The sequence below is a fragment of the Pocillopora verrucosa genome, chromosome 2 (genome assembly GCF_036669915.1).
Source record: "Pocillopora verrucosa isolate sample1 chromosome 2, ASM3666991v2, whole genome shotgun sequence".
Taxonomy (NCBI): Eukaryota; Metazoa; Cnidaria; class Anthozoa; order Scleractinia; family Pocilloporidae; genus Pocillopora; species Pocillopora verrucosa.
In genome coordinates this window covers 14,852,061-14,875,337 of record NC_089313.1, presented here as the reverse complement: position 1 = coordinate 14,875,337, position 23,277 = coordinate 14,852,061, and the positions used below count along the sequence as shown (strand labels likewise).

Sequence of the window (23,277 nt, the reverse complement as noted above, 5' to 3'; positions counted from 1 at the left end):
AACCCACTATTCCATCGTTGAAACATATCAGCAAATTTGTTCTAGTGTTAAATTTCGCGGAATCAAGGGAACGAATTAACATTCCCTGTTTCTCAGAGTGCTGGCGAAACCGCCAAAGCAGTGCCCCGAAGACTGGAGTAAACAGATTCAAACTTAACGCCCATGCCCAGAACAGCAATACATTTATGTATTAACTGTTACTGGAATTAATTTCCTTCAGAAATCCTACTACACGTCCTTTGCTTTTCATGACTGTTTTCCTTAACCTTTCAAGTATCTTTCCTGGTTTCTTAATTGACATTTGATGTTGATTTGCGCTTCGAGCCTTATGTCTTATCATGCATGATTTAGCCCGTGGGATGTTCGAGGCAACCTGATACGTTATTACCGCATTACTGTGCAGTTTATAAGAGTTTGTCGTCATGATGATTTGTTCTTAGTCTGGCAAGTTTCCGTAAAAAAGCGCAGGAATTTGTTCTGAAACACGAATCTCTCAGAGCCCCTTTTTGCTTCAGTAAATACCGCACTTGATAACGGAATATTTGACTTCAGTCATTATTTGAACCCTCTGTTACTGAAAGAGTCAAACAAATTAAATTTACATCAAAGAGAGGAAGTGTCTAAAGATTAGACATTGAAATTGATCTTGTATGTCCAACCGCCCATATCAGCTTATTGTTTTGAGAGACAACGGCTTTCTCGGAAAGAAAGCAACTCTATAGAAACTTCTAGAGGTTTGTAACTCTGTTGTCGAGTCTACAAAAATCGTATATCTTAATGAAAGCAATTTCTAGTGCTTCTCTAAAGACGTTATCTTGTTTACCGAGAAAAACTGCAAAGCTGAAGTCAACCCACTGTTCTATTGTTGAAACATATTTGGAAATTTGCTCTAGTGTTGGATTTCGCGGAAATAAGGGAACCAATTAACATTGCCTGTTTCTTACGATGCTGGCGCCCCGTTGGGTAGCTATAAATTAAAGGTTTCTCAATTCATTCTATCATTTCAGTGGGTGTGGCCTTGCCTGTTCAGAGTTTACACATAGCTGGCTCTATTTTAAAATCGAAGTAGAAGCTCTCCAACATTGAGGTGAGTAATGTTTCAGAATATATCACATGTGGATCGCATCCGAAGTGACTACATCGTGAGGCAAACGATTATATTGCTGTTTTGAAAGTATTCTTTGCCACGATGACAAACCGCAACTTATTTAGGATATAAGCGATATAATAGAAAGAAACCAGATAAGTTTATGTCGGTAGTGAAAGAGGCTCGAGTTTGGATCCAAGTTCGAGTTTGTGTTGAACTCCGAGTTGGACTTTGAGTTACTTTTCGAGTTAATTGAAAATGTGTTAACGGGCCTGCAAGTGATTTGAAATTTTCTCTTTGGCGGCATTTTTTTAACTGTCCTAAAACATATGATTTCATTCCTAAAAAAATTTGATAAATAAATTATTCCTTCTTTCGTTTCATCACTGTTTTTACCGTATGGACCAAAGCTAACTCTTGTTAGATTTACTAATGACCGCACTGAAATTTCGCTTTGTCCTTCGTTTCTATGCCAGGACTGTTACTGACTTTTAAAAACAATGCGAACGTTAATCTTGCATATGATTGGGTAGAGTAATGAGCCAGAACTGCATGCCCACAAAAAGCCCTTTACGATTCCCGTGAAGCAGATTATTCGCATTCAGTTACGTTTTCCTAGTAAAGCGAAAGAGATGTTGAAGGATTCCTTAAAACTTTAGCAGTTTATTCCAATGTTTATGGGCGGCTCGATATTTGGACAACAAGGGTTTTAAAACTGAAGACGATCAAAATTGTTCAGACCTTACGTTGCAGCAGTTAGACATTTCAGTTACTAGCGTTAGCTTCAAAAGATGGCTGATATTACAAGCAGAACTGAATTTAAAATTTTCCGGAATAGAATGTCTAATGCTTCATAACCCAAATATATTCAGTTATAACGGCAATGAAGTCGCGAATGTGATTAAATACTATTAGAAGTATGCAGGCATAAGTTACCGGGTTCTAGAAAAGCGGCGAACATAGTCACGTGTACTTGAACTTATCACAATGGGCGCGCCACTAATGATTACATAACAATAAGCGCATTCAGCGTCTAGTCAGTGGTTACGCGGTCTTTGAACATTTAACTTCTCGGTTCAAGTTCAGGTAATAAAGTAGGCTTTTTTTAACCTAAACTTATCGTTACAGCGAGTTCATTGATTAAGGCAATTATCTTGCCATGAAATTTGACAGTTTTATGTCAATTCCACTTGAAAATCAAAAATAACCCCTGGTTATTGATCATATTCTCAAATAAGTAGGAGTCTCAGAGCCTTCCTTTGAGACTTGCATATGTCAAAAACGTAAGGGTTTTCTCTCACGCAAGATATTGATTTATTGTGAATGAAGTAGCCACGGAATATGATCCATTCGTGTATAGCAGTTCAAACTAAACTGTCAAAACAGTGGCACGAAGACTGGAATAAACAGATTCAAACCTAACGCCCAGAACAGCAATAGATTTATATATTGACTGTTACTGAAATTAATTTCCGTCAGAAATCCTACTACATATCCTTTGCTCGTCATGACCGTTTTCCTTAACCTTTGAAGTATCTTTCCTGATTTCTTAGTTGAAATTTGATGTTGATTTGCACTTCGAGCCTTACGTCATATCATGCCTGGAGTTAGCCCGTGAGATGTTTGAGGCAACCTGATACGTTATTACCGCATTACTGTCCAGTTTCTGAGAGTTTGTCGTCATTATAATTTGTTCTTAGTCTGTCAAGTTTCCGTGAAAAAGTGCAGGCGTTGTGGAACACAAATCTCTCAGAGCCCCTTTTTGCTTCAATAAAAACCGCACTTGATAACCGATTATTTTACTTCAGTCATTATTTCGAACCCTGTGTTACTGAAAGAGTCAAACAAATTAAATTTTCATCAAAGACAGGGAGTGTTTAAAGATTAGATATTGAAATTGATCTTAAATCTGCAACCGCCCATAACAGCCGAATTGTTTTTAGAAACAAAAGTTGCTGTAGTAACGGCTTTCTCGGAAAGAAAGCGACTCTGTAGAAACTTCTAGAAGTTTGGAGCACTGTTGTTGAGCGTCTATAAAAATCGTATGTCTTAATGATAGCAATTTTGAGTGCTTCTCTAAAGACGCCATCTTTTTTACCCAGAACAAATGCAAAGCTGAAGTCAACCCACTATTCCATCGTTGAAACGTATCGGCAGATCTGTTCTAGTGTTGGATTTCGCAGAATTAAGGGAACGAATTAACAATGCCTGTTTCTTACAATGCTGGCGCCCCGCTGGCGCCCCGTTGAATAGCTATAAATAAAAGGTTTTTCAATTCATGCTATCATTTCAGTGGGTGCGGCCTTGTCTGCTCAGAGTTTACAAATAGCTGGCTCTATTTTAAAATCGAAGTAGAGGTTCTCCAACATTGAGGTGAGTAATGTTTCAGAATATACTACATCGTGAGACAAACGAATGCATTCCTCTTTAGAAAGTATATTTTGCCACGATTGCAAACTGCAATCTATTTACGATATAAGTGCTATAATGAATAGAAACCAGACAAGTTTATGTCGGTATTCAGGGAGGCTCGAATTTGTATCCAAGTTCGAGTACGTGTTGGACTTTAAGTTACGTTTCGAGTTAATTGAAAAAGTGTTGATGGGTCTGCAAGTGATTTTAAATCCTGTCTTTGGCGGCATTTTTTTTACTGTCCTGAAACAGATGATTTCGTTCCTAAACCAATTTGATAAATAAATTGGTCCTTCTTTCGTTTCATCACTGTTTTTACAATATGAGACCAAAGCTAACTCATGTTAGATTTACTATCAGATGGCACTGAACTTTTGTTTCGCCCTTTGTTTATATGCCAGGACTGTTACTAATCGTTAAAACAATGCGGGCGTTGATCTCGCATATAATTGGGTTGAGTAATGAGCCACAAGTGCATGTCTACCAAAAGCCCGATTCCCGTGAAGTAGATTATCCGCATTCGATTACGTTTTGCTTGAAAAAGGGATAAGATGATGACGGATTTTTTGAAACCTTAGCCGTTTATTCCAATGTACCATGCCAGGCGTTAGCCCGTGGGATGTTCGAAGCACCCTGATATGTTATTTTCGCATTAATGTCCAGTTTCTGAGAGTTTGTCTTCATTATAATTTGTTTTTTAGTCCGTCAAGTTTCCGTGAAAAGCCGCAGGAATTTATTGTGAAACACGAATCTCTCAGAGCCCATTTTTGCTTCATTAAATACCACACTTGATAACCGATTATTTTACTATAGTCATTATTTCCCAACCCTGTGTTACTGAAAGAGTCAAGCAAATTAAATTGACATCAAAGACAGGGAGTGTCTAAAGATAAGACATTAAAATTAATCTTAAATCTGCAACCAACCATAACAGCTAAATTGTTTTAAGAAACAAAGTTGCTGTGTAGAAACTTATAAAAGTTTGGAGCTCTATTGTCGAGCGTCCACAAAAATCATATCTCTTAATAAAAGCAATTTCGAGTTCTTCACTAAAGACATGATCATGTTTACCCAGAACAATTGTAAAGCTGAAATCAACCCACTATTATATTGTTGAAACATATTAGGAAAACAAGCAGATTTGGATTGAAAATTTTCCGGGATAGAATGTCTAATGTTTCATAACCCAAATATATTTAGTTACAACAGCAATGGAGTCGCCAGTGTGATGAACTACTGTTAGGAGTATGCCGGCGTAAATTGCCGGGTTATAAATAAGCGGCGAACATAGGCAGGTGCAATTAAACTTATCATAACGAGCGCGCCACTCATGATTACCTAACAATATGCGTATTCGGGGTGTGGTCACTCATTACGCAGCCTTTGAACATTTAAGTTCTCGGTTCGAGTAAAAGTATTAAAATAGGCTTCTTTAACCTAAACTTATCGTTGCAACGAGTTCACTGTTTGAGGCAAGGATCTTGCCATTAAATTTGACAGTTTTATGTCAATTCCACTCGAAAATTAAAAATAACCCCCGGCTATTAAACATATTCTCAAGAAAGAAGGAGTCTCAGAGCCTTCCTTTGAGGCATGCATGTGTCAAAAACTTAACAGTTTTCTCTTACGCCAGATATTGATTTATTGTGAATGATGTACCTACATAATATGATCCATTCGTGTGTAGCAGTTCAAACGAAACTGCCAAAACAGTGAGACGAAGACTGGAGTAAACAGATTTAAACTTAACGCCCAGAACAGCAATACATTTATGTATTGACTGTTACTGGAATTAATTTCCGTCAGAAATACTACTACATATCCTTTGCTTGTTTATGACTGGCGTTAGCCCGTGGGATGTTCGAGGAAACCTGATACGTTATTACCGCATTACTGTGCAGTTTTTAAGAGTTTGTCGTCATGATAATTTGTTCTTTGTCTGTCAAGTTGCCTCGAAAAGCCGCAGATTTGTTGTGAAACACAAATCTCTCAGAGCCCCTTTTTGCTTCAGTAAACACCGCACTTCATAACCGAATACTTTACTTCAGTCGTTTTTTTCAAACCCTTTGTTACTGAAAGAGTCAAACAAATTAAATTTACATCGAAGGTTGGAAGTGTCTAAAGATTTGACATTAAAACTAATCTAAAATCTGCAACCAACCATAACAGCTGATTGTTTTGAGAAACAAAGCTGTTGTAGTAACGGCTTTCTCGGAAAGAAAGCAACTCTGTGGAAACTTCTAGAAGTTTGGAGCTCTGTTGTCGAGCGTCTATAAAAGTCGTATCTCTTTATAATAACAATTTCGAGCGCTTCTCTAAATACGTGATCATATTCACCCAGAACAATTGCAAAGCTGAAGTCAACTCATTTTTCCATCGTTGAAACACATCACTAAATTTGCTCTTGTGTTGGATTTCGCTGAAATTATGGAACGAATTAACATTGCCTCTTTGTTAGAATCCTGGCGCCCCATTGGCGCCCCGTTGAGTAGCTATAAATTAAAGGTTTTTCAATTCATGCTATCATTTCAGTGGGTGCGGCCAGTCTACCCAGAGTGAAGACATAGCTGGCTCTATTCTTAAATCGAACAAGAGGTTCTCCAACATTGAGGTGAGTAATGTTTCAGAATATGCCACATGCGGATCGCATCCGAGGTGACTAAATCGTGATACAAACGATTATATTGCTCTTTTGAAAGTATTATATGCCACGATGACAAATCGCGACCTTTTTTACGATATAGGCGCTATAATAAATAAAAACCAGACAAGTTTATGTCGGTAGTGAAGGAGGCTCGAGTTTGGATCCAAGTTCGAGTTCGTGTTGGACTTCTAGTTACGTTTCTAGTTTAGTGAAAAAGTGTTGACGGGTCTGCGATTGATTTTATATCTTCTCTTCAGCGGTATTTTTGTAATTGTCCTAAAACCTATGATTTCGTTCTTAAAACAATTTGATAAATAGATTATTCCTTCTTTCGTTTCATCTATCTTTTTACCGCATGAGACCAAAGCTAACTTTTGTAAGATTAACTAATGACCGCACTGAAATTTCCCTCTGCCCTTCGCTTCTATGCCAGGACTGTTACTGACTTTTAAAAACAATGCGAACGTTCATCTTGCGTATGATTGGGGTAGAGTAATGAGCCAGAACTGCATGCCCACTAAAAGCCCTTTTACGATTCCCGTGAAGCAGATTATCCGCATTCAGTTACGTTTTACTAGGAAAGCGGAAGAGATGATGAAGGATTCCTTAAAACTTTAGCAGTTTTTTCCAATGTTTATGGGCGGCTCGATATTTGGACAACAAGGGTTTTAAAATTGAAGACGTTCGAAATTGTTCAGACTTTACGTAGCACCAATTAGGCTTTTCAGTTACTAGCGTTAGCTTCATAAGATGGTTGATATTACAAGCAGAACTGAATTAGAAATTTTCTGGACTAGAATGTCTAATGCTTCATAACCCAAATATATTCAGTTATAACGGCAATGAAGTCGCGAATGTGACTAAATACTATTAGAAGTATGCAGGCATAAGTTACCGGGTTCTAGAAAAGCGGCGAACATAGTCACGTGTACTTGAACTTATCACAATGGGCGCGCCACTAATGATTACATAACAATAAGCGCATTCAGCGTCTAGTCAGTGGTTACGCGGTCTATGAGCATTTAACTTCTCGGTTCAAGTTCAAGTAATAGAGTAGGCTTTTTTTAACCTAAACTTATCGTAACAGCGAGTTCATTGATTAAGGCAATGATCTTGCCATGAAATTTGACAGGCGTATGTCAATTCCACTCGAAAATCAAAAATAACGCCAGGCTATTGTTCATATTCTCAAGAAAGTAGGAGTCTCAGAGCCTTCCTTTGAGACTTGCATATGTCAAAAACTTAAGGGTTTTCTCTCACGCAAGATATTGATTTATTGTGAATGAAGTAGCCACGGAATATGATCCATTCGTGTATAGCAGTTCAAACTAAACTGTCAAAACAGTGGCACGAAGACTGGAATAAACAGATTCAAACCTAACGCCCAGAACAGCAATACATTTATACATTGACTGTTACTGGAATTAATTTCCGTCAGAAATCCTACTACATATCCTTTGCTCGTCATGACTGTTTTCCTTAACCTTTGAATTATCTTTCCTGATTTCTTAGTTGAAATTTGATGTTGATTTGCACTTCGAGCCTTACTTTATATCATGCCTGGAGTTAGCCCGTGAGATGTTTGAGGCACCCCGACACGTTATTACCGCATTACTGTGCAGTTTCTAAGAGTTTGTCGTCATGATAATTTGTTCTAAGTTTGTCAAGTTTCCGTGAAAAAGTGCAGGCGTTGTGGAACACAAATCTCTCAGAGCCCCTTTTTGCTTCAATAAAAACCGCACTTGATAACCGATTATTTTACTTCAGTCACTATTTCGAACCCTGTGTTACTGAAAGAGTCAAACAAATTAAATTTTCATCAAAGACAGGGAGTGTTTAAAGATTAGACATTGAAATTGATCTTAAATCTGCAACCGTCCATAACAACCGAACTGTTTTTTGAAACAAAAGTTGCTGTAGTAACGGCTTTCTCGGAAAGAAAGCGACTCTGTAGAAACTTCTTGAAGTTTGGAGCCCTGTTGTTGAGCGTCTATAAAAATTGTATCTCTTAATGATAGCAATTTCGAGTGCTTCTCTAAAGACGCCATCTTTTTTACCCAGAACAACTGCAAAGCTGACGTTAACCCCCTTTTCCATCGTTGAAACATATCACTAAATTTGCTCTGCTGTTGGATTTCGCTGAAATAAGGCAACGAATTAACATTGCCTCTTTATTAGAATCCTGGCGCTGCGTTGGCGCCGCGTTGGCGCCGCGTTGGCGCCGCGTTGGCGCCGCGTTGGTGCTGCGTTGGCGCCGCGTTGGCGCCTCGTTGGCGCCGCGTTGAGTAGCTATAAATTAAAGGTTTTTCAATTCATGCTATCATTTCAGTGGGTGCGCACTTGCCTACCCAGAGTTTACACATAGCTGGCGCTATTCTTAAATCAAAGTAGAGGTTCTCCAACATTGAGGTAAGTAATGTTTCAGAATATACCACATGTGGATCGCATCCGAACTGACTATATCCTGAGAAAAACGATAGCGCTCATTTGCCAGTATAATTTGCCACGATAACAAACTGCAACCTATTTACGATATAAGCGCTATCATAGATAGAAACTAGGCAAGTGTAGGTCGGTAGTGAAAGAGGCTCGAGTTTGGACCCAAGTTCGAGTTCGTTTTGGAATTCGAGTTGGACTTTGAATTACGTTCCCAGTTTAGTAAAAAAGTGTTGACGGATCTGCAATTTTAAATCTTTTCTTTGGCGGCATTTTTTTTTTCACAGTCTTAAAACATATGATTTCGTTTCTTGAACAATTTGATAAATAAATTATTTCTTGTTTCGTTTCATCACTCTTTTAACCGTATGAGACCAAAGCTAACTCTTGTTAGACAACACTGAGATTTTGCCATGCCCTTTGTCTATACGCCAAGACTGTTACTGACTGTTAAAAACAATGGGAACGTTAATCTTGCATATGATTGGGTAGAGTAATGAGCCAGAACTGCATGCCCACCAAAAGCCCTTATGTTTCCCGTGAAGCAGATTATCCGCATTCAATTACGTTCCAATATATATATATAGGCGGCTCGATATTTGGATAAAAAAAGTGTTAAGACTGAAGACGATCGAAATTATTCAGGCCTTACGTAGCAGCAGTTAGACATTTTAGTTACAAGCGTTGGCTTCAAAAGATGGCTGATATCACAAGTAGAAATGGATTAAAAATTTTCCGGGATAGAATGTCTAATGTTTTATAACCCAAATATATTTAGTTACTACAGCAATGGAGTCGCTAGTGTACTGAACTACTGTTAGAAGTATGCAAACATAGGCAGGTGCAATTAAACTTATCATAACGAGCGCGCCACTAATGATTACATAACAATATGCGCATTCGGGGTGTGGTCAATCATTACGCGGCCTTTGAAAATTTAACTTCTCGGTTCGAGTAAAAGTATTAAAATAGGCTTTTTATCGTTACGGCAAGTTCACTGATTGAGCCAATGATTTTGCCAGGAAATTTGACAGGTGTATGTCAATTCCACTCGAAAATCAAAAATATCCTCGGGCTATAAATCATATTCTGAAGAAAGTAGGAGTCTCAGAGCCTTCCTTTGAGGCTTACATGTACCAAAAACTTGACAGTTTTCTCTCACGCAAGATATTGATTTATTGTGAATTAAGTACCTACAGAACACGATCCATTCGTGTGTAGCAGTTCAAACGAAACTGCCAAAACAGTGGCACGAAGACTGTAGTAAACAGATTCAAACTTAACGCCCAGAACAGCAATACATTTATGTATTGACTGTTACTGAAATTAATTCCATCAGAAGTCCTGTTACATATCCTTTGCTTGTCATGACTGTTTTCCTTAACCTTTGAACTTTCTTTCCTGGTTTCTTAGTTGACGTTTGATGTTGGTCTACACTTCGAGCCTTATGTCTTATCATATCGTATCATTGATCTTAAATCTGCAACCGTCCATAACAGCTAAATTGTTTTGAGAGACAACGGCTTTCTCGGAAAGAAAGCGACTCTGTAGAAACTTCTAGAAGTTTGGAGCCTTGTTGTTGAGCGTCTATAAAAATCGTATCTCTTAATGATAGCAATTTCGAGTGCTTCTCTAAAGACGCGATCTTTTTTACCCAGAACAACTGCAAAGCTGAAGTCAACCCACTATTCCATCGTTGAAACATATCGGCAGATCTGTTCTAGTGTTGGATTTCGCAGAATTAAGGGAACGAATTAACATTGCCTGTTTCTTACAATGCTGGCGCCCCACTGGCGCCCTATTCAGTAGCTCTAAATCAAAGGTTTTTCAAATCATGCTATCATTTTGGTGGGTGCGGCCTTGTCTGCTCATAGTTTACACATAGCTGGCTCTATTTTAAAATCGAAGTGGAGGTTCTCCAACATTGAGGTGAGTAATGTTTCAGAATATACCACGCGTAGATTACATCCGAAGTGACTACATCGTAAGACAAACGATTATATTGCTCTTTTGAAAGTATAATTTTCCACGATAACAAACTGCAGCCTATTCATGATATAAGCGATATAATAAATAGAAACCAGACAAATTAATGTCGGTAGTGATGGAGGCTCGAGTTTGTATCCAAGCTCGAGTTCGAGTTGGACTTTGAGTTGAACTTCGTGTTGGACTTTGAGTTACGTTTTGAGAATACTGAAAATGTGTTGACATGTCTGCAAGTAATTTTAAACCTTCTCCTTGACGGCAGTTTTATTTTTACTAACATAAAACATATGATCTCGTTCCTAAAACCATTTGATAAATAAATCATTCCTTCTTTCGTTTCATCACTCTTTTTACCGTATGGACCAAAGTTAACTCTTGTTAGATTTACTAATGACCGCACTAAAATTCTGCTTTGCCCTTCGTTTATATGCCAGGACTGTTACTGATTGTTAAAAACAATGCGAACGTTAATCTTGCATATGATCGGGTGGAGTACTGAGCCACAACTGCATGCCCACTAAAAGCCCTTTACGATTCCCATCAAGCAAACTATCCGCATTCAATTACGTTTTCCTAGAAAAGCGGAAGAGATGATGAAGGTTTCTTTAAGGCTGTAGCAGTTTAATCCAATGTAAATGGGCGGCTTGATATTTGGATAACAAAGGTTTTAAGATTGAAGACGATCGAAATTGTTCAGATCTTACATAGCAGCAGTTAGATATTGAAGTTACGAGCGTTGGCCTCAAAAGATGGCTAATATTACAAGCAAAACTGAATTCAACATTTTCCTGGATAGAATGTCTAATGCTTCATAACCCAAATATATTCAGTTACTACGGCAATGAAGTCGCGAATGTGACGAAATACTGTTAGAAGTATGTAGGTATATATTACCGGGTTATAAATAAGTGGCGAACATGCAATTGAACTTATCGCAATGAGCGCGCCACTAACGATTACATAACAATATGCGCATTCGGGGTGTGGTCAGTCATTACGCGGTCTTTGAACATTTAACTTCTCGGTTCGAGTAGAAGTATTAAAATAGGCTTTTTTAACCTAAACTTATCGTTGCAACGAGTTTATTGATTGAGGCAATGATCTTACAAAGAAATTTGATAGGCGTATGTAAATTCTTCTCAAAATTTAAAGATAACCCCGGGCTATTAATTATATTCTCATGAAAATGCGAGTCTAAATCTCAGTGCCTTCCTTTAGGACTTGTATCAAAAACTTTACAGTTTTCTCTCACACAAGACATTGATTTATTGTGAGTAAAGTAGCTAGAGAGTATGATCCATTCATGTGTAGCAGTTCAAACGAAACTGCCAAAACAGTGGCACGAAGACTGGAGTAAACAGATTGAAACTTCCAGAACGGTAACACATTTATGTCTTGACGGTTTCTGGAATTAATTTCCACCAGAAATCCTACTACGCATCCTCTGCATGTCATTACTGCTTTCCTTAACCTTTGAAGTATCTTTCCTGGTTTCTCAGTTGACATTTGATGTTGGTTTGCACTTTGCACTTATGCCTGACGTTAGCCAGTGGGATGTTCGAGGCAGCATGATACGTCATTACGGCATTACTGTGCAGTCTCTTAGAGTTTGTCGTCTTGATAATTTGCTCTTAGCCTGTCGAGTTTCCGTAAAAAACCGCAGGAATTTGTCGTGAAACACGAATCTCTCAGAGCCCCTTTTGCTTCAGTAAATACCGCACTTAATAACCGAATATTTTACTACAGTCATTATTTACCATAAAAATCGTATCTCTTAATGAACACTCTCAGAATTCAAAGGGGCGAGGTTGATCAAAAGTCTTGAAAAGAGACCTTTAGATGTTCCTCAAGACAACAAAATTTCCGTCGAAAACTCCATCAAGACTTCATTTGAGTATATATATCATAGGATCCTATAGGCAATAAGTTTTACATTCTTCAACATGTAGGTTTAAGTTGGATCGAATTCAAGATATCATATAACTTCTTCTATTTACAAAATGTTTCTTATATGTGCGAAAATCCAAACTTAATGATCAAGTAACAATTTGAAAAGGGCTTCGTTTAGCATTCCTGGTATGAACGTTCAACGAATAATCTACTTTGCATGAACTACCTGGGCCATATCATGTGGATATTTGTTAGTGACTGCTGACGGCTTTCTTGGAAAACAAAAAGCAACTCTGTAAAAACTTCTAGAATTCTGGAGCCCTGTTCTCATTCTTCTATAAAATCGTATCTCTTAATGAAAGCAATTTAGAGTGCTTCCCTTAAGACATGATCTTTTTTTACCCAGAACAACTGCAAAGCTGAAGTCAACCCACAAGGAAAAGATTTGAGCAACATGACGTCAAAAACAGTAAAAGATCTTGAACTGCCGATGAACGAAATGAGACTAAACCCGTTATCACTTGAAGAAGCAAAAAGTGTTCTTGTGTCGCGCGTGTACGACCAAAATGTTCTGAGAAAGCTCTCCAAGACAGACGAAATAGCAGAACTATGTGGTTTTGTTCCCCTGGCACTGGGCATTATTGGGTCCTTGCTTTCAGATTACTCAGAAGAAGAGCTTATCAAGAGACTCAAGGAGCCATCATCGAGGGTACTTGAAGCTGATCAGCTGCCAGTGGAAAAGGCAATAAAGACTTCCTTTGATCTCTTGACGGAAGATGAACGACACGCTCTGGTTCTTATGTCTGTGTTTCCGGGCTCTTTTGATTCATATGCAGCTGAGGTCATTTTGAGAGCTTGTAAGAGCTATGAAGGGCCGCCCATTTCAATCCTTGATTCTTTGAAACACAGATCGCTTGTGGAGCAGCCAAGTCCCCAGAGATATCAGCTGCATTCACTGATTAAAACCTTCGCGAAAAAAGTCGATCGATCGGCGGAAGCGCTGGTTTTGGAGGAAGGAGAGAAAGAAGCATGTGTGCATTACATGTCTCGCCTTGCAACTGACGCCGATTGCTACTGGGGTAAGGACACTTGCAAGAAGTCCCTCGATTCCTTTAATGAAGACAGGCACAATTTTGAGCACTTTCTTGACGTCTTCATTCAATGGAGGGAAAGTGAGGGTGATATGGCCATGAAATCCTGTGAAGCATTTTTTGTCAATCTTCCCCAGAAATGCATGTACCTTGAGATTTGCGTCATTCCCAAAGTTTACACCGACTTCTTGCAAAAGTTGCTCGAGGCTAAAAATCCAGAACTTTCTACCGTGAACAAAGTGGAGATTTTATGTCTTCTCGGACACGAAATGAGAAAAAAAGGAAACAAAGTAGAATACAGGAACCTCATGAAGAAGGCAGACGACCTGTACGAAGAAACCAAATTCAACATGAGCCCCTTATCAAAAGTGATATATCTCAACAGTCGTGATCGTTTTACCATCGACGAAAGTCCAAGCGAACCTAAGGGGATGTACGTGGAAGCACTCGAACTCTGCGAGAAAGAACTCCCTAATCACCCTGAATATGTGGCAACAATTTTGTATACTGCAACAAGTGCAAATCGCCAAGGTAATCACACGAAAGATAAAGAAAAGCGAAATCAAGCTCTGGCCCTCTCCGAGACGATTCTCGGTAAACATGCTATGACCGCTCGGTGCTATAAAGCTATCGCCGAGCTCATGAAAAAGGAGGAGCCCTTTCCAGGAGCTCTTTCATTTTACGAAAAGTGTCTGGAAATGTATAAAGATCTGGGCTTGGAAGGCTGCAAGGAGGCCATTAATACTCTGAAGAACTATGGATCCTACCTCAAAAAAAACGGCAAATATAAGGAAGCAGGAGAGATTTTTGAAAAAGCGGAACGTATAGCCAAGAGAGACCTTGAAAAAGATCATAGGTGGACAGCGATGGTGAAAACAATGCAAAATAACTAGAAATGTGTTACAGACTCGAGATGACTTTCAAAGACTTAAGCAACTAGCATCAGATCTGCAAAGTTCTAGACTGTTATCCTGAGAAATTTCTAAAGGTTAAGTACCCTTGCTGAAAGGAATGGACGCTCTTTTCATCCTGAATGAAGAATGAATCGACGAAGAACTTTAAGCCCTTCACTGAACAACTGACTTCACATTATCTCTGACTTGAAGATCGGTATGTTACTTTTTTAGACTCGTAGTAATAAATCTACCTCTCCAAAAGTTATCGTGCATAACTAATTTCAAGCAGCGCTGCTTAAGGAGAGTGCTTTTTTGTAGTATTTTGGAATAATTCAGTGAAGATTAGAAGCATGCATGAAAATAACAGCAAAGTGTATCTGATCGAGTATTCACTATTCAGAACTCTGATGATTAAGGAATATCTCGAACACTTACTGTTAAAGGAGAGTTTTATTATTCAAAATTTACTAACGCAAGATTTGTTTTGATTTCATTCAGAATTATTTGTTCGTATCACAACTCAACCGACCATACTTTATTTTATGGTAAGAGGGGTAATTTTAAGGGTAATTAATGAAACGTAACCCTCTAATAAGTAAGAGGCTCGGTTTTTAATTGTTCTCAAACATAATTTAGATTCAAGTGGAAAAGCAAAATTTCTTTGAACATTATCAGTTACTCGTTACACAAATTTGTTTGACTAAGTTCAAGTAGAAATGTTCCGAAGATGGTACTTGTTGTTGTGTTGTCACTTTCACAGCCAAGCTTTCTGTCAAATTTACCAAGTTGCTTAAATGCATCTGAGGAGGATGTTTAGCTAATTTTAACCTTATGTCTGCGATATTATTTCTCCAACATGGGTATGTCCTCCTCTCCACGAAATTTTGCAATTTACTTTTCTTTAATCTCAAAATATTAAGCGAGGAATCTTAAATTTGAATCACCACTGTTACCGTGTGATGTTAGGCGTAGGAAAATTAAGTATTTGCTGAAATATTTCAAAAGAGCATTTATATATTCTAAAGATAAAAAAGAATGACATATTCTTTGCTCTTTTGCTCTTTAATTTCGACTGACCCGCCGAAGAAATATTTCAAATATGCCTAATTGTGAAGGATGGTTATCATTACAAATCACCGGTAACAGCAATAATTAAACGTGTGAATAAAGATTCTGTCAACGAATATATTGTGTTTTTGATGAGCAAGTATAGTTCGAGGGGATAATAGGATATTTTGCTCGAGCTGTTTTCGTGAACTCTCAGGAATGATTAAAAATAAGGAATCAAGAAAAACATATTGATGGAGATAATCCTGTAAGACTAAAGCAAAACCAAAAACACCATACACTGTTCCATGATACATGTTTTGTTTCCATTATTTATTATAGACAAACAAATGCGAACTTTATCGTGGGAAAGTTTGGAGGACTGAAACGAGAACCCTTATGCTTTAATTTGTCGTGGCGGACTATTTTCATCGCGAACCTTGGTTATTCTTACTTGTTTCAACGATAACTATGCATGAAATAGTAATAGTACACCCATTGCTGGGCCTTGAGCGTGACCTGAAATCGTGTGTTACTTCCTTCGAAATACGATATCCCGGATAACCTTGTCTTGATTATTGGCTAAATTTACAACATTTCGTGGAAATTTCTTAGCTTCCAAAGATCTTTAAGAACATTATCTTCCAGAAAACATGTTTATCCGCTACTAATATCCAAAGTGAAATGGTGTCATGTTCTGGGTCACGTCTAGCATCTTTTGAGTTCTGTGAAGACGGTTCTTCGAATGTTTTTGAAATTTCATAGAAGCGTTTAAACTTCGCTTTCTTGGCCATTCGTCAATTAAATCTCATGGACGAAATGCTCTTTACTGGAAGTCAAACTGACTTCGGAAACAAAGAGAGGGAATAAGCGAGTTGTTTGAAAGCTGCAATATCGAATCAGCCTCGAATTTTGTTTTTGGTTTTTGAAAAGTTTCCTTTCACAATTGAGAATCAGTCACCGTTAGATGTAATGGAGAGTTACCATGGCCTGTTCCAGGAGCAAGCGAGAGAAAAAACCGTGCGGGAAACAGGTTTAATTGTTTCACTCCCATGCTCTCTTTCGTAATTCTCCTCACTGTCTGCCAAACACTGCCTATAATTTTAGTTTGAAGAGTTTGGTGTGGAATCAAATGATGATCCACTGATATTTTTCTATATTCTCATCACTTGTCTATTTGAGATTGTATTTATATTGTAAGGAGAAATTCTGTCTTGGTCACTACTAGGAGTGAAAGGTTTAACTCTCGCATGTTCATTCGTTCATCTCCACCGGAAGGCTTGGCACAAGCCACTAGGTCCGTAGCGTGGTAAAATAAAGAGCGCTAAAGAAATTCGTACCGAAAATTAAAAGGCTTGCACGATCATGTTACTCACAGGTCCGAAAAATACTCAACTTATTGGGTTGCAATTCAGGTAACGCAATATTGTGTCTGTCAAAATGAAAGTGTTTTGAAATATTGAAAGTATTGTCATAAGTATTATTAAAACCCAGCCAAGCGTTCCTGAAACTATACAGTCCATTGCACATGACGCATCTTGTTAAGATAAGGGAGGAATGAAGAAATATTTCTCTTTTATCACTCCATTCACACACCTGCAACAGTAAAAAGGCGAAAGGAAAAGAAATGATAGGGCTTGACAGCGAGCAAGATGGTTCACGGAAAATTAGTCCAAGTTGATTTACGCTAAAAGGAAGCAGAAATGTCATAAAGCACACTTTCATTACGCCTGCGTCTTAAACACTTGCCGCTTTTAATCCTTTTTGCCGTTTCCAACGATCCATTTCAGAAATCGAGAAACTGAAAACCTTTTCCTCTTGACCCTTCCCCTGACGAAAATCCCGCTGGAATATGTTACGTCCTCGAACAAGTAAGAGAGACGACACCACTCAACACAACTGAGTTTTTAATAATCCGATCCGATCCTCTTACGGTCTGCTGCCCTTCGTAGTGGTCAGCGGCTTTGACTAGACTCCTTTCTTTTTCAAGTCAGATACGTATAAACAGTCCTAAGAGTTCTTAAGAAAAGTTTCTAGCATTCCTCGACTTATCTTGATGGTCTTCCAATCGTTCCTCTAGGCCTGAGACGATTCTACCACGCTTCCGTCTGTGAAGGCTCTTACTTTACGGTCTGGTTCCCAGGGGTAGGTAGGTGTCTGGATGCTTCTTTGATCGCATCAGATATGTCAGGAAAGTCTGACACTGGAAACTCTTGAGTCGCAACAAAGGTAGTAGGAGGGTCTGTTACTGGGCCATGTCTTACAGATGGTTCAGGGTTGTCATGGCTTGTAAAGGAAAGCGAGGGACGAGGACTATTCTTGGGAGCTCTTCGAGTCATTCTCCTGTTTCTCCGCACTTTGCCATTTGGGGTATGAGTATCTACAGATCTTGGAAGTTCATGTGGCCTGATCACGGTTCCCACTACCTTCATATCTGGAATCCACACGCGTCACCAGGTGACAGTTCCTCTCCTTCAACAACTCTGTGTCTGTGATCATAGTAAGACTTCATTTTGGTTCGGTATTCCCTCTCTTTCTTCCATCAGGGGTCTGTGGCAGCAGTTCATTGGGGTGACAAGGAATTCTTGTGCGTAACTTGCGCCCCATGCTGAGTTTGGCTGGTGAGTAGACATTGTGTAATGGAGTATCTCTGTAAGTCAGCAGAGCTAAGTATTCGTCGCTACTCTTATTCATGATCATCTCCATGGTTTGCACGGCACGTTCGACCTCTCCATTAGGCTGGGAGTATTTCGGAGATGAAGTGATGTGCTCAAAGTGCCAGTCATTAGAGAAGGTTTTAAACTCGCATGAATCGAACTGAGGGTCATTATCAGTGAAGAGGATCTCGGGAATCCCGTGTCTGCTGAAGATCTTTTTTCAGTTGTGTGACAATCTGGCTAGTGTTAACGCTTTTGTACACCGAGCAAACCTCTACATCTCGAGAGAAGTAATCTACGCAATGCGATAGGTGTTGTCCTTATGCTGGAAGAAGTCCACGCCAACTCAAGCTAACTCAAGCGATCTTCGCTGTTATGAACACTACTTAAGCATTAGTGAAAAGAAGGTACAGGCCTGAATTTTTTTAGGCCTTCTTTTCACTATTGCTTAAGTAGTGTTCATTACTGCGAAGATCGCTTTCATATTCACGTCTTTATCCGCAGCTCAAATATATGACTTTCATATATTCACAGCCGTTTAGACATACTAGCGTAGGCAACTGGCCTCAGTTCACCAGATGGCTGCTTCTGCATAAGAACTGCACTAAGTCCAAAACTGCTTGCATCTGAGGAAACAGTTGTTTCTTTTTCTGGGTCATACAGTGCGAGTACATTCTCCGAAGCCATTTCTATCCTCAGTCGTTTGAAGGCTTCTTGTTGGGCTGGGCCCCATACCCAAGCCTTTTCCTTCTTGAGCAAGTCTCGTAGGGGCTTCGTTTTCTCCGCCAAATTGGGGCAAAATTTCATAAGATGACTGACTAATCCTAAGAATCGTCTCAGGTCTCCAATATCCCTGGGTTCTGTCATGCCCACAATGGCTTTGACCTATGAGAGATCTTTCCTCACCCCCTGACTGTCGAGGATCTGGCCTAAGTATTGCAGCATGCTTTGGGAAAATAAACACTCCTCGAGGTTGAGCGTGAGTCCTCTCTCTCTACTAGCCTATCAATAACTTTTCTGAGCCGCTCATCATGTTGGGCGTGGTCTTTTCCCATGATTAGAATATCATCCATACGAGACTTCATCCCCTCTATTCCTGACAGCTCTTTATCCATCCTCTTTTGGAAATATTCGGGGGCGATGATATTCCGAAGGGTAGACGCTTGAACATGAATCGCCAGAAAGGTGTAATGAAGGTAGTTAGCTTAGCGCTCTCTGGGTTGAGAACTATTTGGTGAAGGCTTGAATTGGCATCAAGCTTGGAGAATGCTGATCCTTCTGTAAGGCTACCCAGTGTCTCTTCGAAATTAGGCATTTGATACACTTCACGTGGAACTGCTTGGTTACGCTTAGTAAGGTCTACATATAGCCGAACATTCCCATTAGCCTTCGGCACCACCACGATGGGTGAACACCAGTCGGTCGGCTTATCTACCGGTTCTTTGACGTCTAGTTACAGTATGCGTTGTAGTTCATCCTTTACTTTCTTCATGAGGGGTAATGGGACCCGCCTTGGGGTGGTCACACAAAATGGTGTGACCCCATCCTTTAGACGAATAGTTTACTCACCCTCCAGTTTGCCAAGGCCCCGAAAGAGCATCGGGTACTGCTTCACAATGTTCTTCTTTACGTCAGGTCGTAGTGGAAAATCTGAGGAGCGTGTATGATCGACTGGATTGACTCTGTAGGTCCCCGCTATTTCACGAATAAGGCCAAGGCTGCGGATTGCAGGTATTCTGAGAAGCAGTTTGGGTGCCCCTTTGAAAATATATACTCGTTCCTGGATAATGGTTTTAGGCAAGGCAAGGTTCGTAAGCGCAAATCCAAGGGTCATCAGAGGAACATCTCCTGCTCCAACAAGCTCTCTGTCTGCTTTTGATAATGGCCCGTACGATTCCTTGTAAGGAGACTCGGGCATCAGAGATACTTGAGCTCCAGTGTCAATACACCATGTTAGCTCCTGGTCTTGAATCTTAAGCTTGACATACCAACCAGAGTCAGAATTGGAGGTTTGATGGATGGTGGCTGGTTCTATGGTGGGTGCTGGAGGTAGAGAAATTGAAATGGGCGCGGTAACTCCTCCAACAGATGTGGGGAAGAAATCAGGCTCACTTTCTAAACTTGACCGACCAGGTTAACAGGTGATCTCCTGCATATTTCGGGAAAATGTCCAGTTTTGTTGCACTTGATGCATCTTGTTGTTGCAGCTGGACAATTCCTCCTACCTGTAGTGTGCTGACGGTTGCAGTATCCGCAATTTTTGCCACTTGACTGGAAGGGTATCTTCTCAGGATCTGCCTTGTTTCCCTTCTGAACGGTGTTCTCACCGTTAGGAGCTATGCCTCGCTTTGCGATACTCTCGATCTCGGCTGTTTTTAACTCTTGCAGCTCACGTTTTGTAGCTTCCTTTAGTGATAATATCTGAACAGTCCTGTCCAGTGGAAGAGCTGCTCCCTCGTCGTAAAGTTTAAGCTTGTAGCTGTCTTCTTTGCAAGAAAAGGTAAAATGACAGGACGGATAATGCGTGCACTGTAAGTACCTCCCGTTGTCCCATACAAAGCCTTAGAAAACTAAGGCTTTGTATGGAACAACGGGAGGTACTTACAGTGCACGCATTATCCGTCCTATCATGTTTGTCCCTTACCGCTTGCTTATAGAAATCGGCGGGAAACTTGGAACTCAGCGGCTTTTTCTTTGACAGTGACAACCCAAGAATCAAAGGTTTGTGTCGAATCTCGTGTGAGGTGAACCAAAATTTCTCTCGAAGCATGATTTGAGGGTCTAGTTTGTAAAAGTATTCATTAAACTTTGCTATAACCGTCGCATAGTCGTCAGGATTTTCGGCCGGAGTTTGTCTTCTCCTCCCGCAGGATCGTCACGCTCGTTTAAGTAAACAAAATTTGAGTAGATTTCCAGGTAGAACAAGTTGATTCGTCTCTTCGATCTGCTTTGTCCAACTGATCCGCTTGCAAATGGTTTAGGCTAGTATTAGAATCCCACTCCTGATACCATGTCACGTTTTCTAACAAGTAAGGGAGACGACACCACTCAACACAACAGAGTTTTTAATAAATCCGATCCGATCCTCTTACGGACCGCTGCCCTTCGTAGTGGTCAGCGGCTTTGACTGGAGTTCATGTTACTACAGAATAGACAAATGTTTTGAACATTGTGGGGCTGTACTGACTATGGTGGAGAATCTTGGTGTGGGTGATCACAAGGAGAGTATTTTGACCCTAGGAAAGTTTGCACTTTGTCATTAAAGGAAAGGAAACTATGGAGAGGCCATCAATATCCTTACGAAAGCAAAATGAGTCACTGAGACTGAATTGGAGGAGGATCACAAATGGAGGGTTCTGATTGAAAGTCAGTCCGCTCTTCTACATGAATGCATTGTAAACGTAGAAGAAGAAATTATGAGGAAAAGATCAGCCAGCCAATAGATCAGCTATTGAACAAAAGGGAGATCAAAGAATTCCTTGATCGTCATCTAGAGCTCAGCCGTGTTCGTATGAGACCGTCCTCGCATAAATGATGTTGACAGATAGAAACGCCTGACATGGTTTTTGTTTAAAAGCTGAATTACAATTAGCAGGGTAATTTAGTTTAATCAACTGAGTTGGTAACTTAAATTGGCCACCGTAAAGATCGAGTTACTAATCTGACGTTTCGAGCGTTAGCCCTTCGTCAGAGGAAATGGAGAAATTGTGGGTCGAGCATAAATTAGCTGTTGAGCATAACTGGTGATCTGCTTCTGTAATTTTAAGTGAGTCAAGCTCAAGGCCAAATGCTTTTGAGAACCATATTGCTCTGTCAGCTCTGGTCAAAAAAGCGTTCAATGTACGGTGCTTGTTCTTAGTCTCAAAAAAAATTTTTCCTTTGTAAGCTAATCCCTCTCCTTTGTCAAAGCATTTTATGTACTCTTCACGGTGGCTGTTAGTGTTTTTAAGATTACTTATTTCGTGGGCCATGCTGTTGAATATATTCCTCATTTCCTCGAACCATTTTTCTGCTTCAGGGTTTGATTTGGCTGCTCTCCATTGCTGTAAATCATTCTTGAAAGATTGTATTTCTTCTTCAATCTCTTGGTGTGAAGTTAATTGGTCTTCAAATATATGAAATTTCAAAGTTTTCTGGTCCAATTTTTCCCAGTTGTGCTTCCCTCTATTTTAGTAAGCAATATTGTGATAAAAAATTTGCTGCTCTTTTCTCAAACTGTTGATGTATACTGAAGCGTACAGACATGTCATTCTTGACTTGATTGCAAAAGCATGAGCTGATGCTGACATGCCAATTAAGTCAGGGTAGAACAGCTTTCTTTTCCCATCATTAAAGTAAAACTTGAGCTTGTGGCTTTTACTGGAACACAAAAAGCCCTTAAGGCCTCTGCAGTCCCAGTAAAACTTAATATTACCAGGCTCGGTTTGCATTTTCTGTTAAGAAATGTTCAATAGTTAATTAATTGTTAAACTATATATAGATGCAATGAATAAATAAAGTTATATATAACAAGTGATAAAGCATGCTGTATGAGAGACCTGAAAGGAGAGTGAGGGGAAGGGATGGGGGACGGCGAAATCCCATTTCCCAGTCCAAATTTAAAAAAGAAATGGCCCAAACTTAACAACTAATTCCCATTCCCAGTAACTTGTATCCCCTTCCTCCTAGTGAAAAGGGGGAAATCCAAGGTCAACCGTTACCCGTTCAAGGCCTTCTATAAGAAATCACTCACCTCCTTCATCATTTGCCTTGGCATTATCTTGTACTCGTCCATCTTCTGGAAACTTCCCTTGCTCTTTTACAAGGTAATAACATTCTTTTATGGTGGCATAGTCTAAAGAGATGGTTAAGTAAGGCTTCATTTGCTGCCTCAAAGTAATCCCTAACATATTTCAGTGATGTCTCCACTAAAAAAAATATCATATGTGAACGTTCAACCCGGCTGACGCCAGCAAGTGTTACGGCGCTGCTCTTCTGTCATACATGCCGGTCTACCAGCTCTTCATACAGGCCGGTACGTCCAGCAGGATAAATACTATAGTTTAGTATTTTCACTGTTGCGTGAAGGCAGGTTTCCTTCCTGCCACTTTTTTCGGTTTTGGCAAAATAGTTTGCGCTATGTCTGCACCAT

The 23,277-nt window shown here is 39.6% G+C and overlaps 2 protein-coding genes and 1 long non-coding RNA gene across 3 annotated transcripts; 2 read left to right on the top strand and 1 right to left on the bottom strand.

Moving 5' to 3' along the window:
- Positions 1–635: 635 nt before the first annotated feature.
- LOC136279137 (uncharacterized) lies at positions 636–8,221 on the top strand. The gene is made up of 5 exons (XR_010716744.1): positions 636–734; positions 1,008–1,087; positions 3,381–3,460; positions 6,032–6,110; positions 8,205–8,221. It is a non-coding gene; the product is annotated as an uncharacterized lncRNA (long non-coding RNA).
- A 2,253-nt stretch (positions 8,222–10,474) lies between these two features.
- Positions 10,475–15,620, top strand: LOC136279136 (uncharacterized). Its single transcript, XM_066162629.1, has 3 exons — positions 10,475–10,508; positions 12,862–12,923; positions 13,422–15,620. Exons 2-3 carry the CDS (start codon positions 12,910–12,912, stop codon positions 14,437–14,439), a joined length of 1,032 nt encoding a protein of 343 aa, XP_066018726.1. The 5' UTR covers positions 10,475–10,508; positions 12,862–12,909; the 3' UTR covers positions 14,440–15,620.
- Positions 15,621–19,236: 3,616 nt separating this feature from the next.
- Positions 19,237–23,035, bottom strand: LOC136279255 (uncharacterized). Its single transcript, XM_066162866.1, has 4 exons — positions 22,879–23,035; positions 20,372–20,632; positions 19,716–20,189; positions 19,237–19,595 (listed from the first exon to the last, which is right to left on the bottom strand). The coding sequence occupies exons 1-4, from the start codon at positions 23,033–23,035 to the stop codon at positions 19,237–19,239; spliced, it is 1,251 nt and encodes a 416-aa protein (XP_066018963.1).
- Positions 23,036–23,277: the final 242 nt, after the last annotated feature.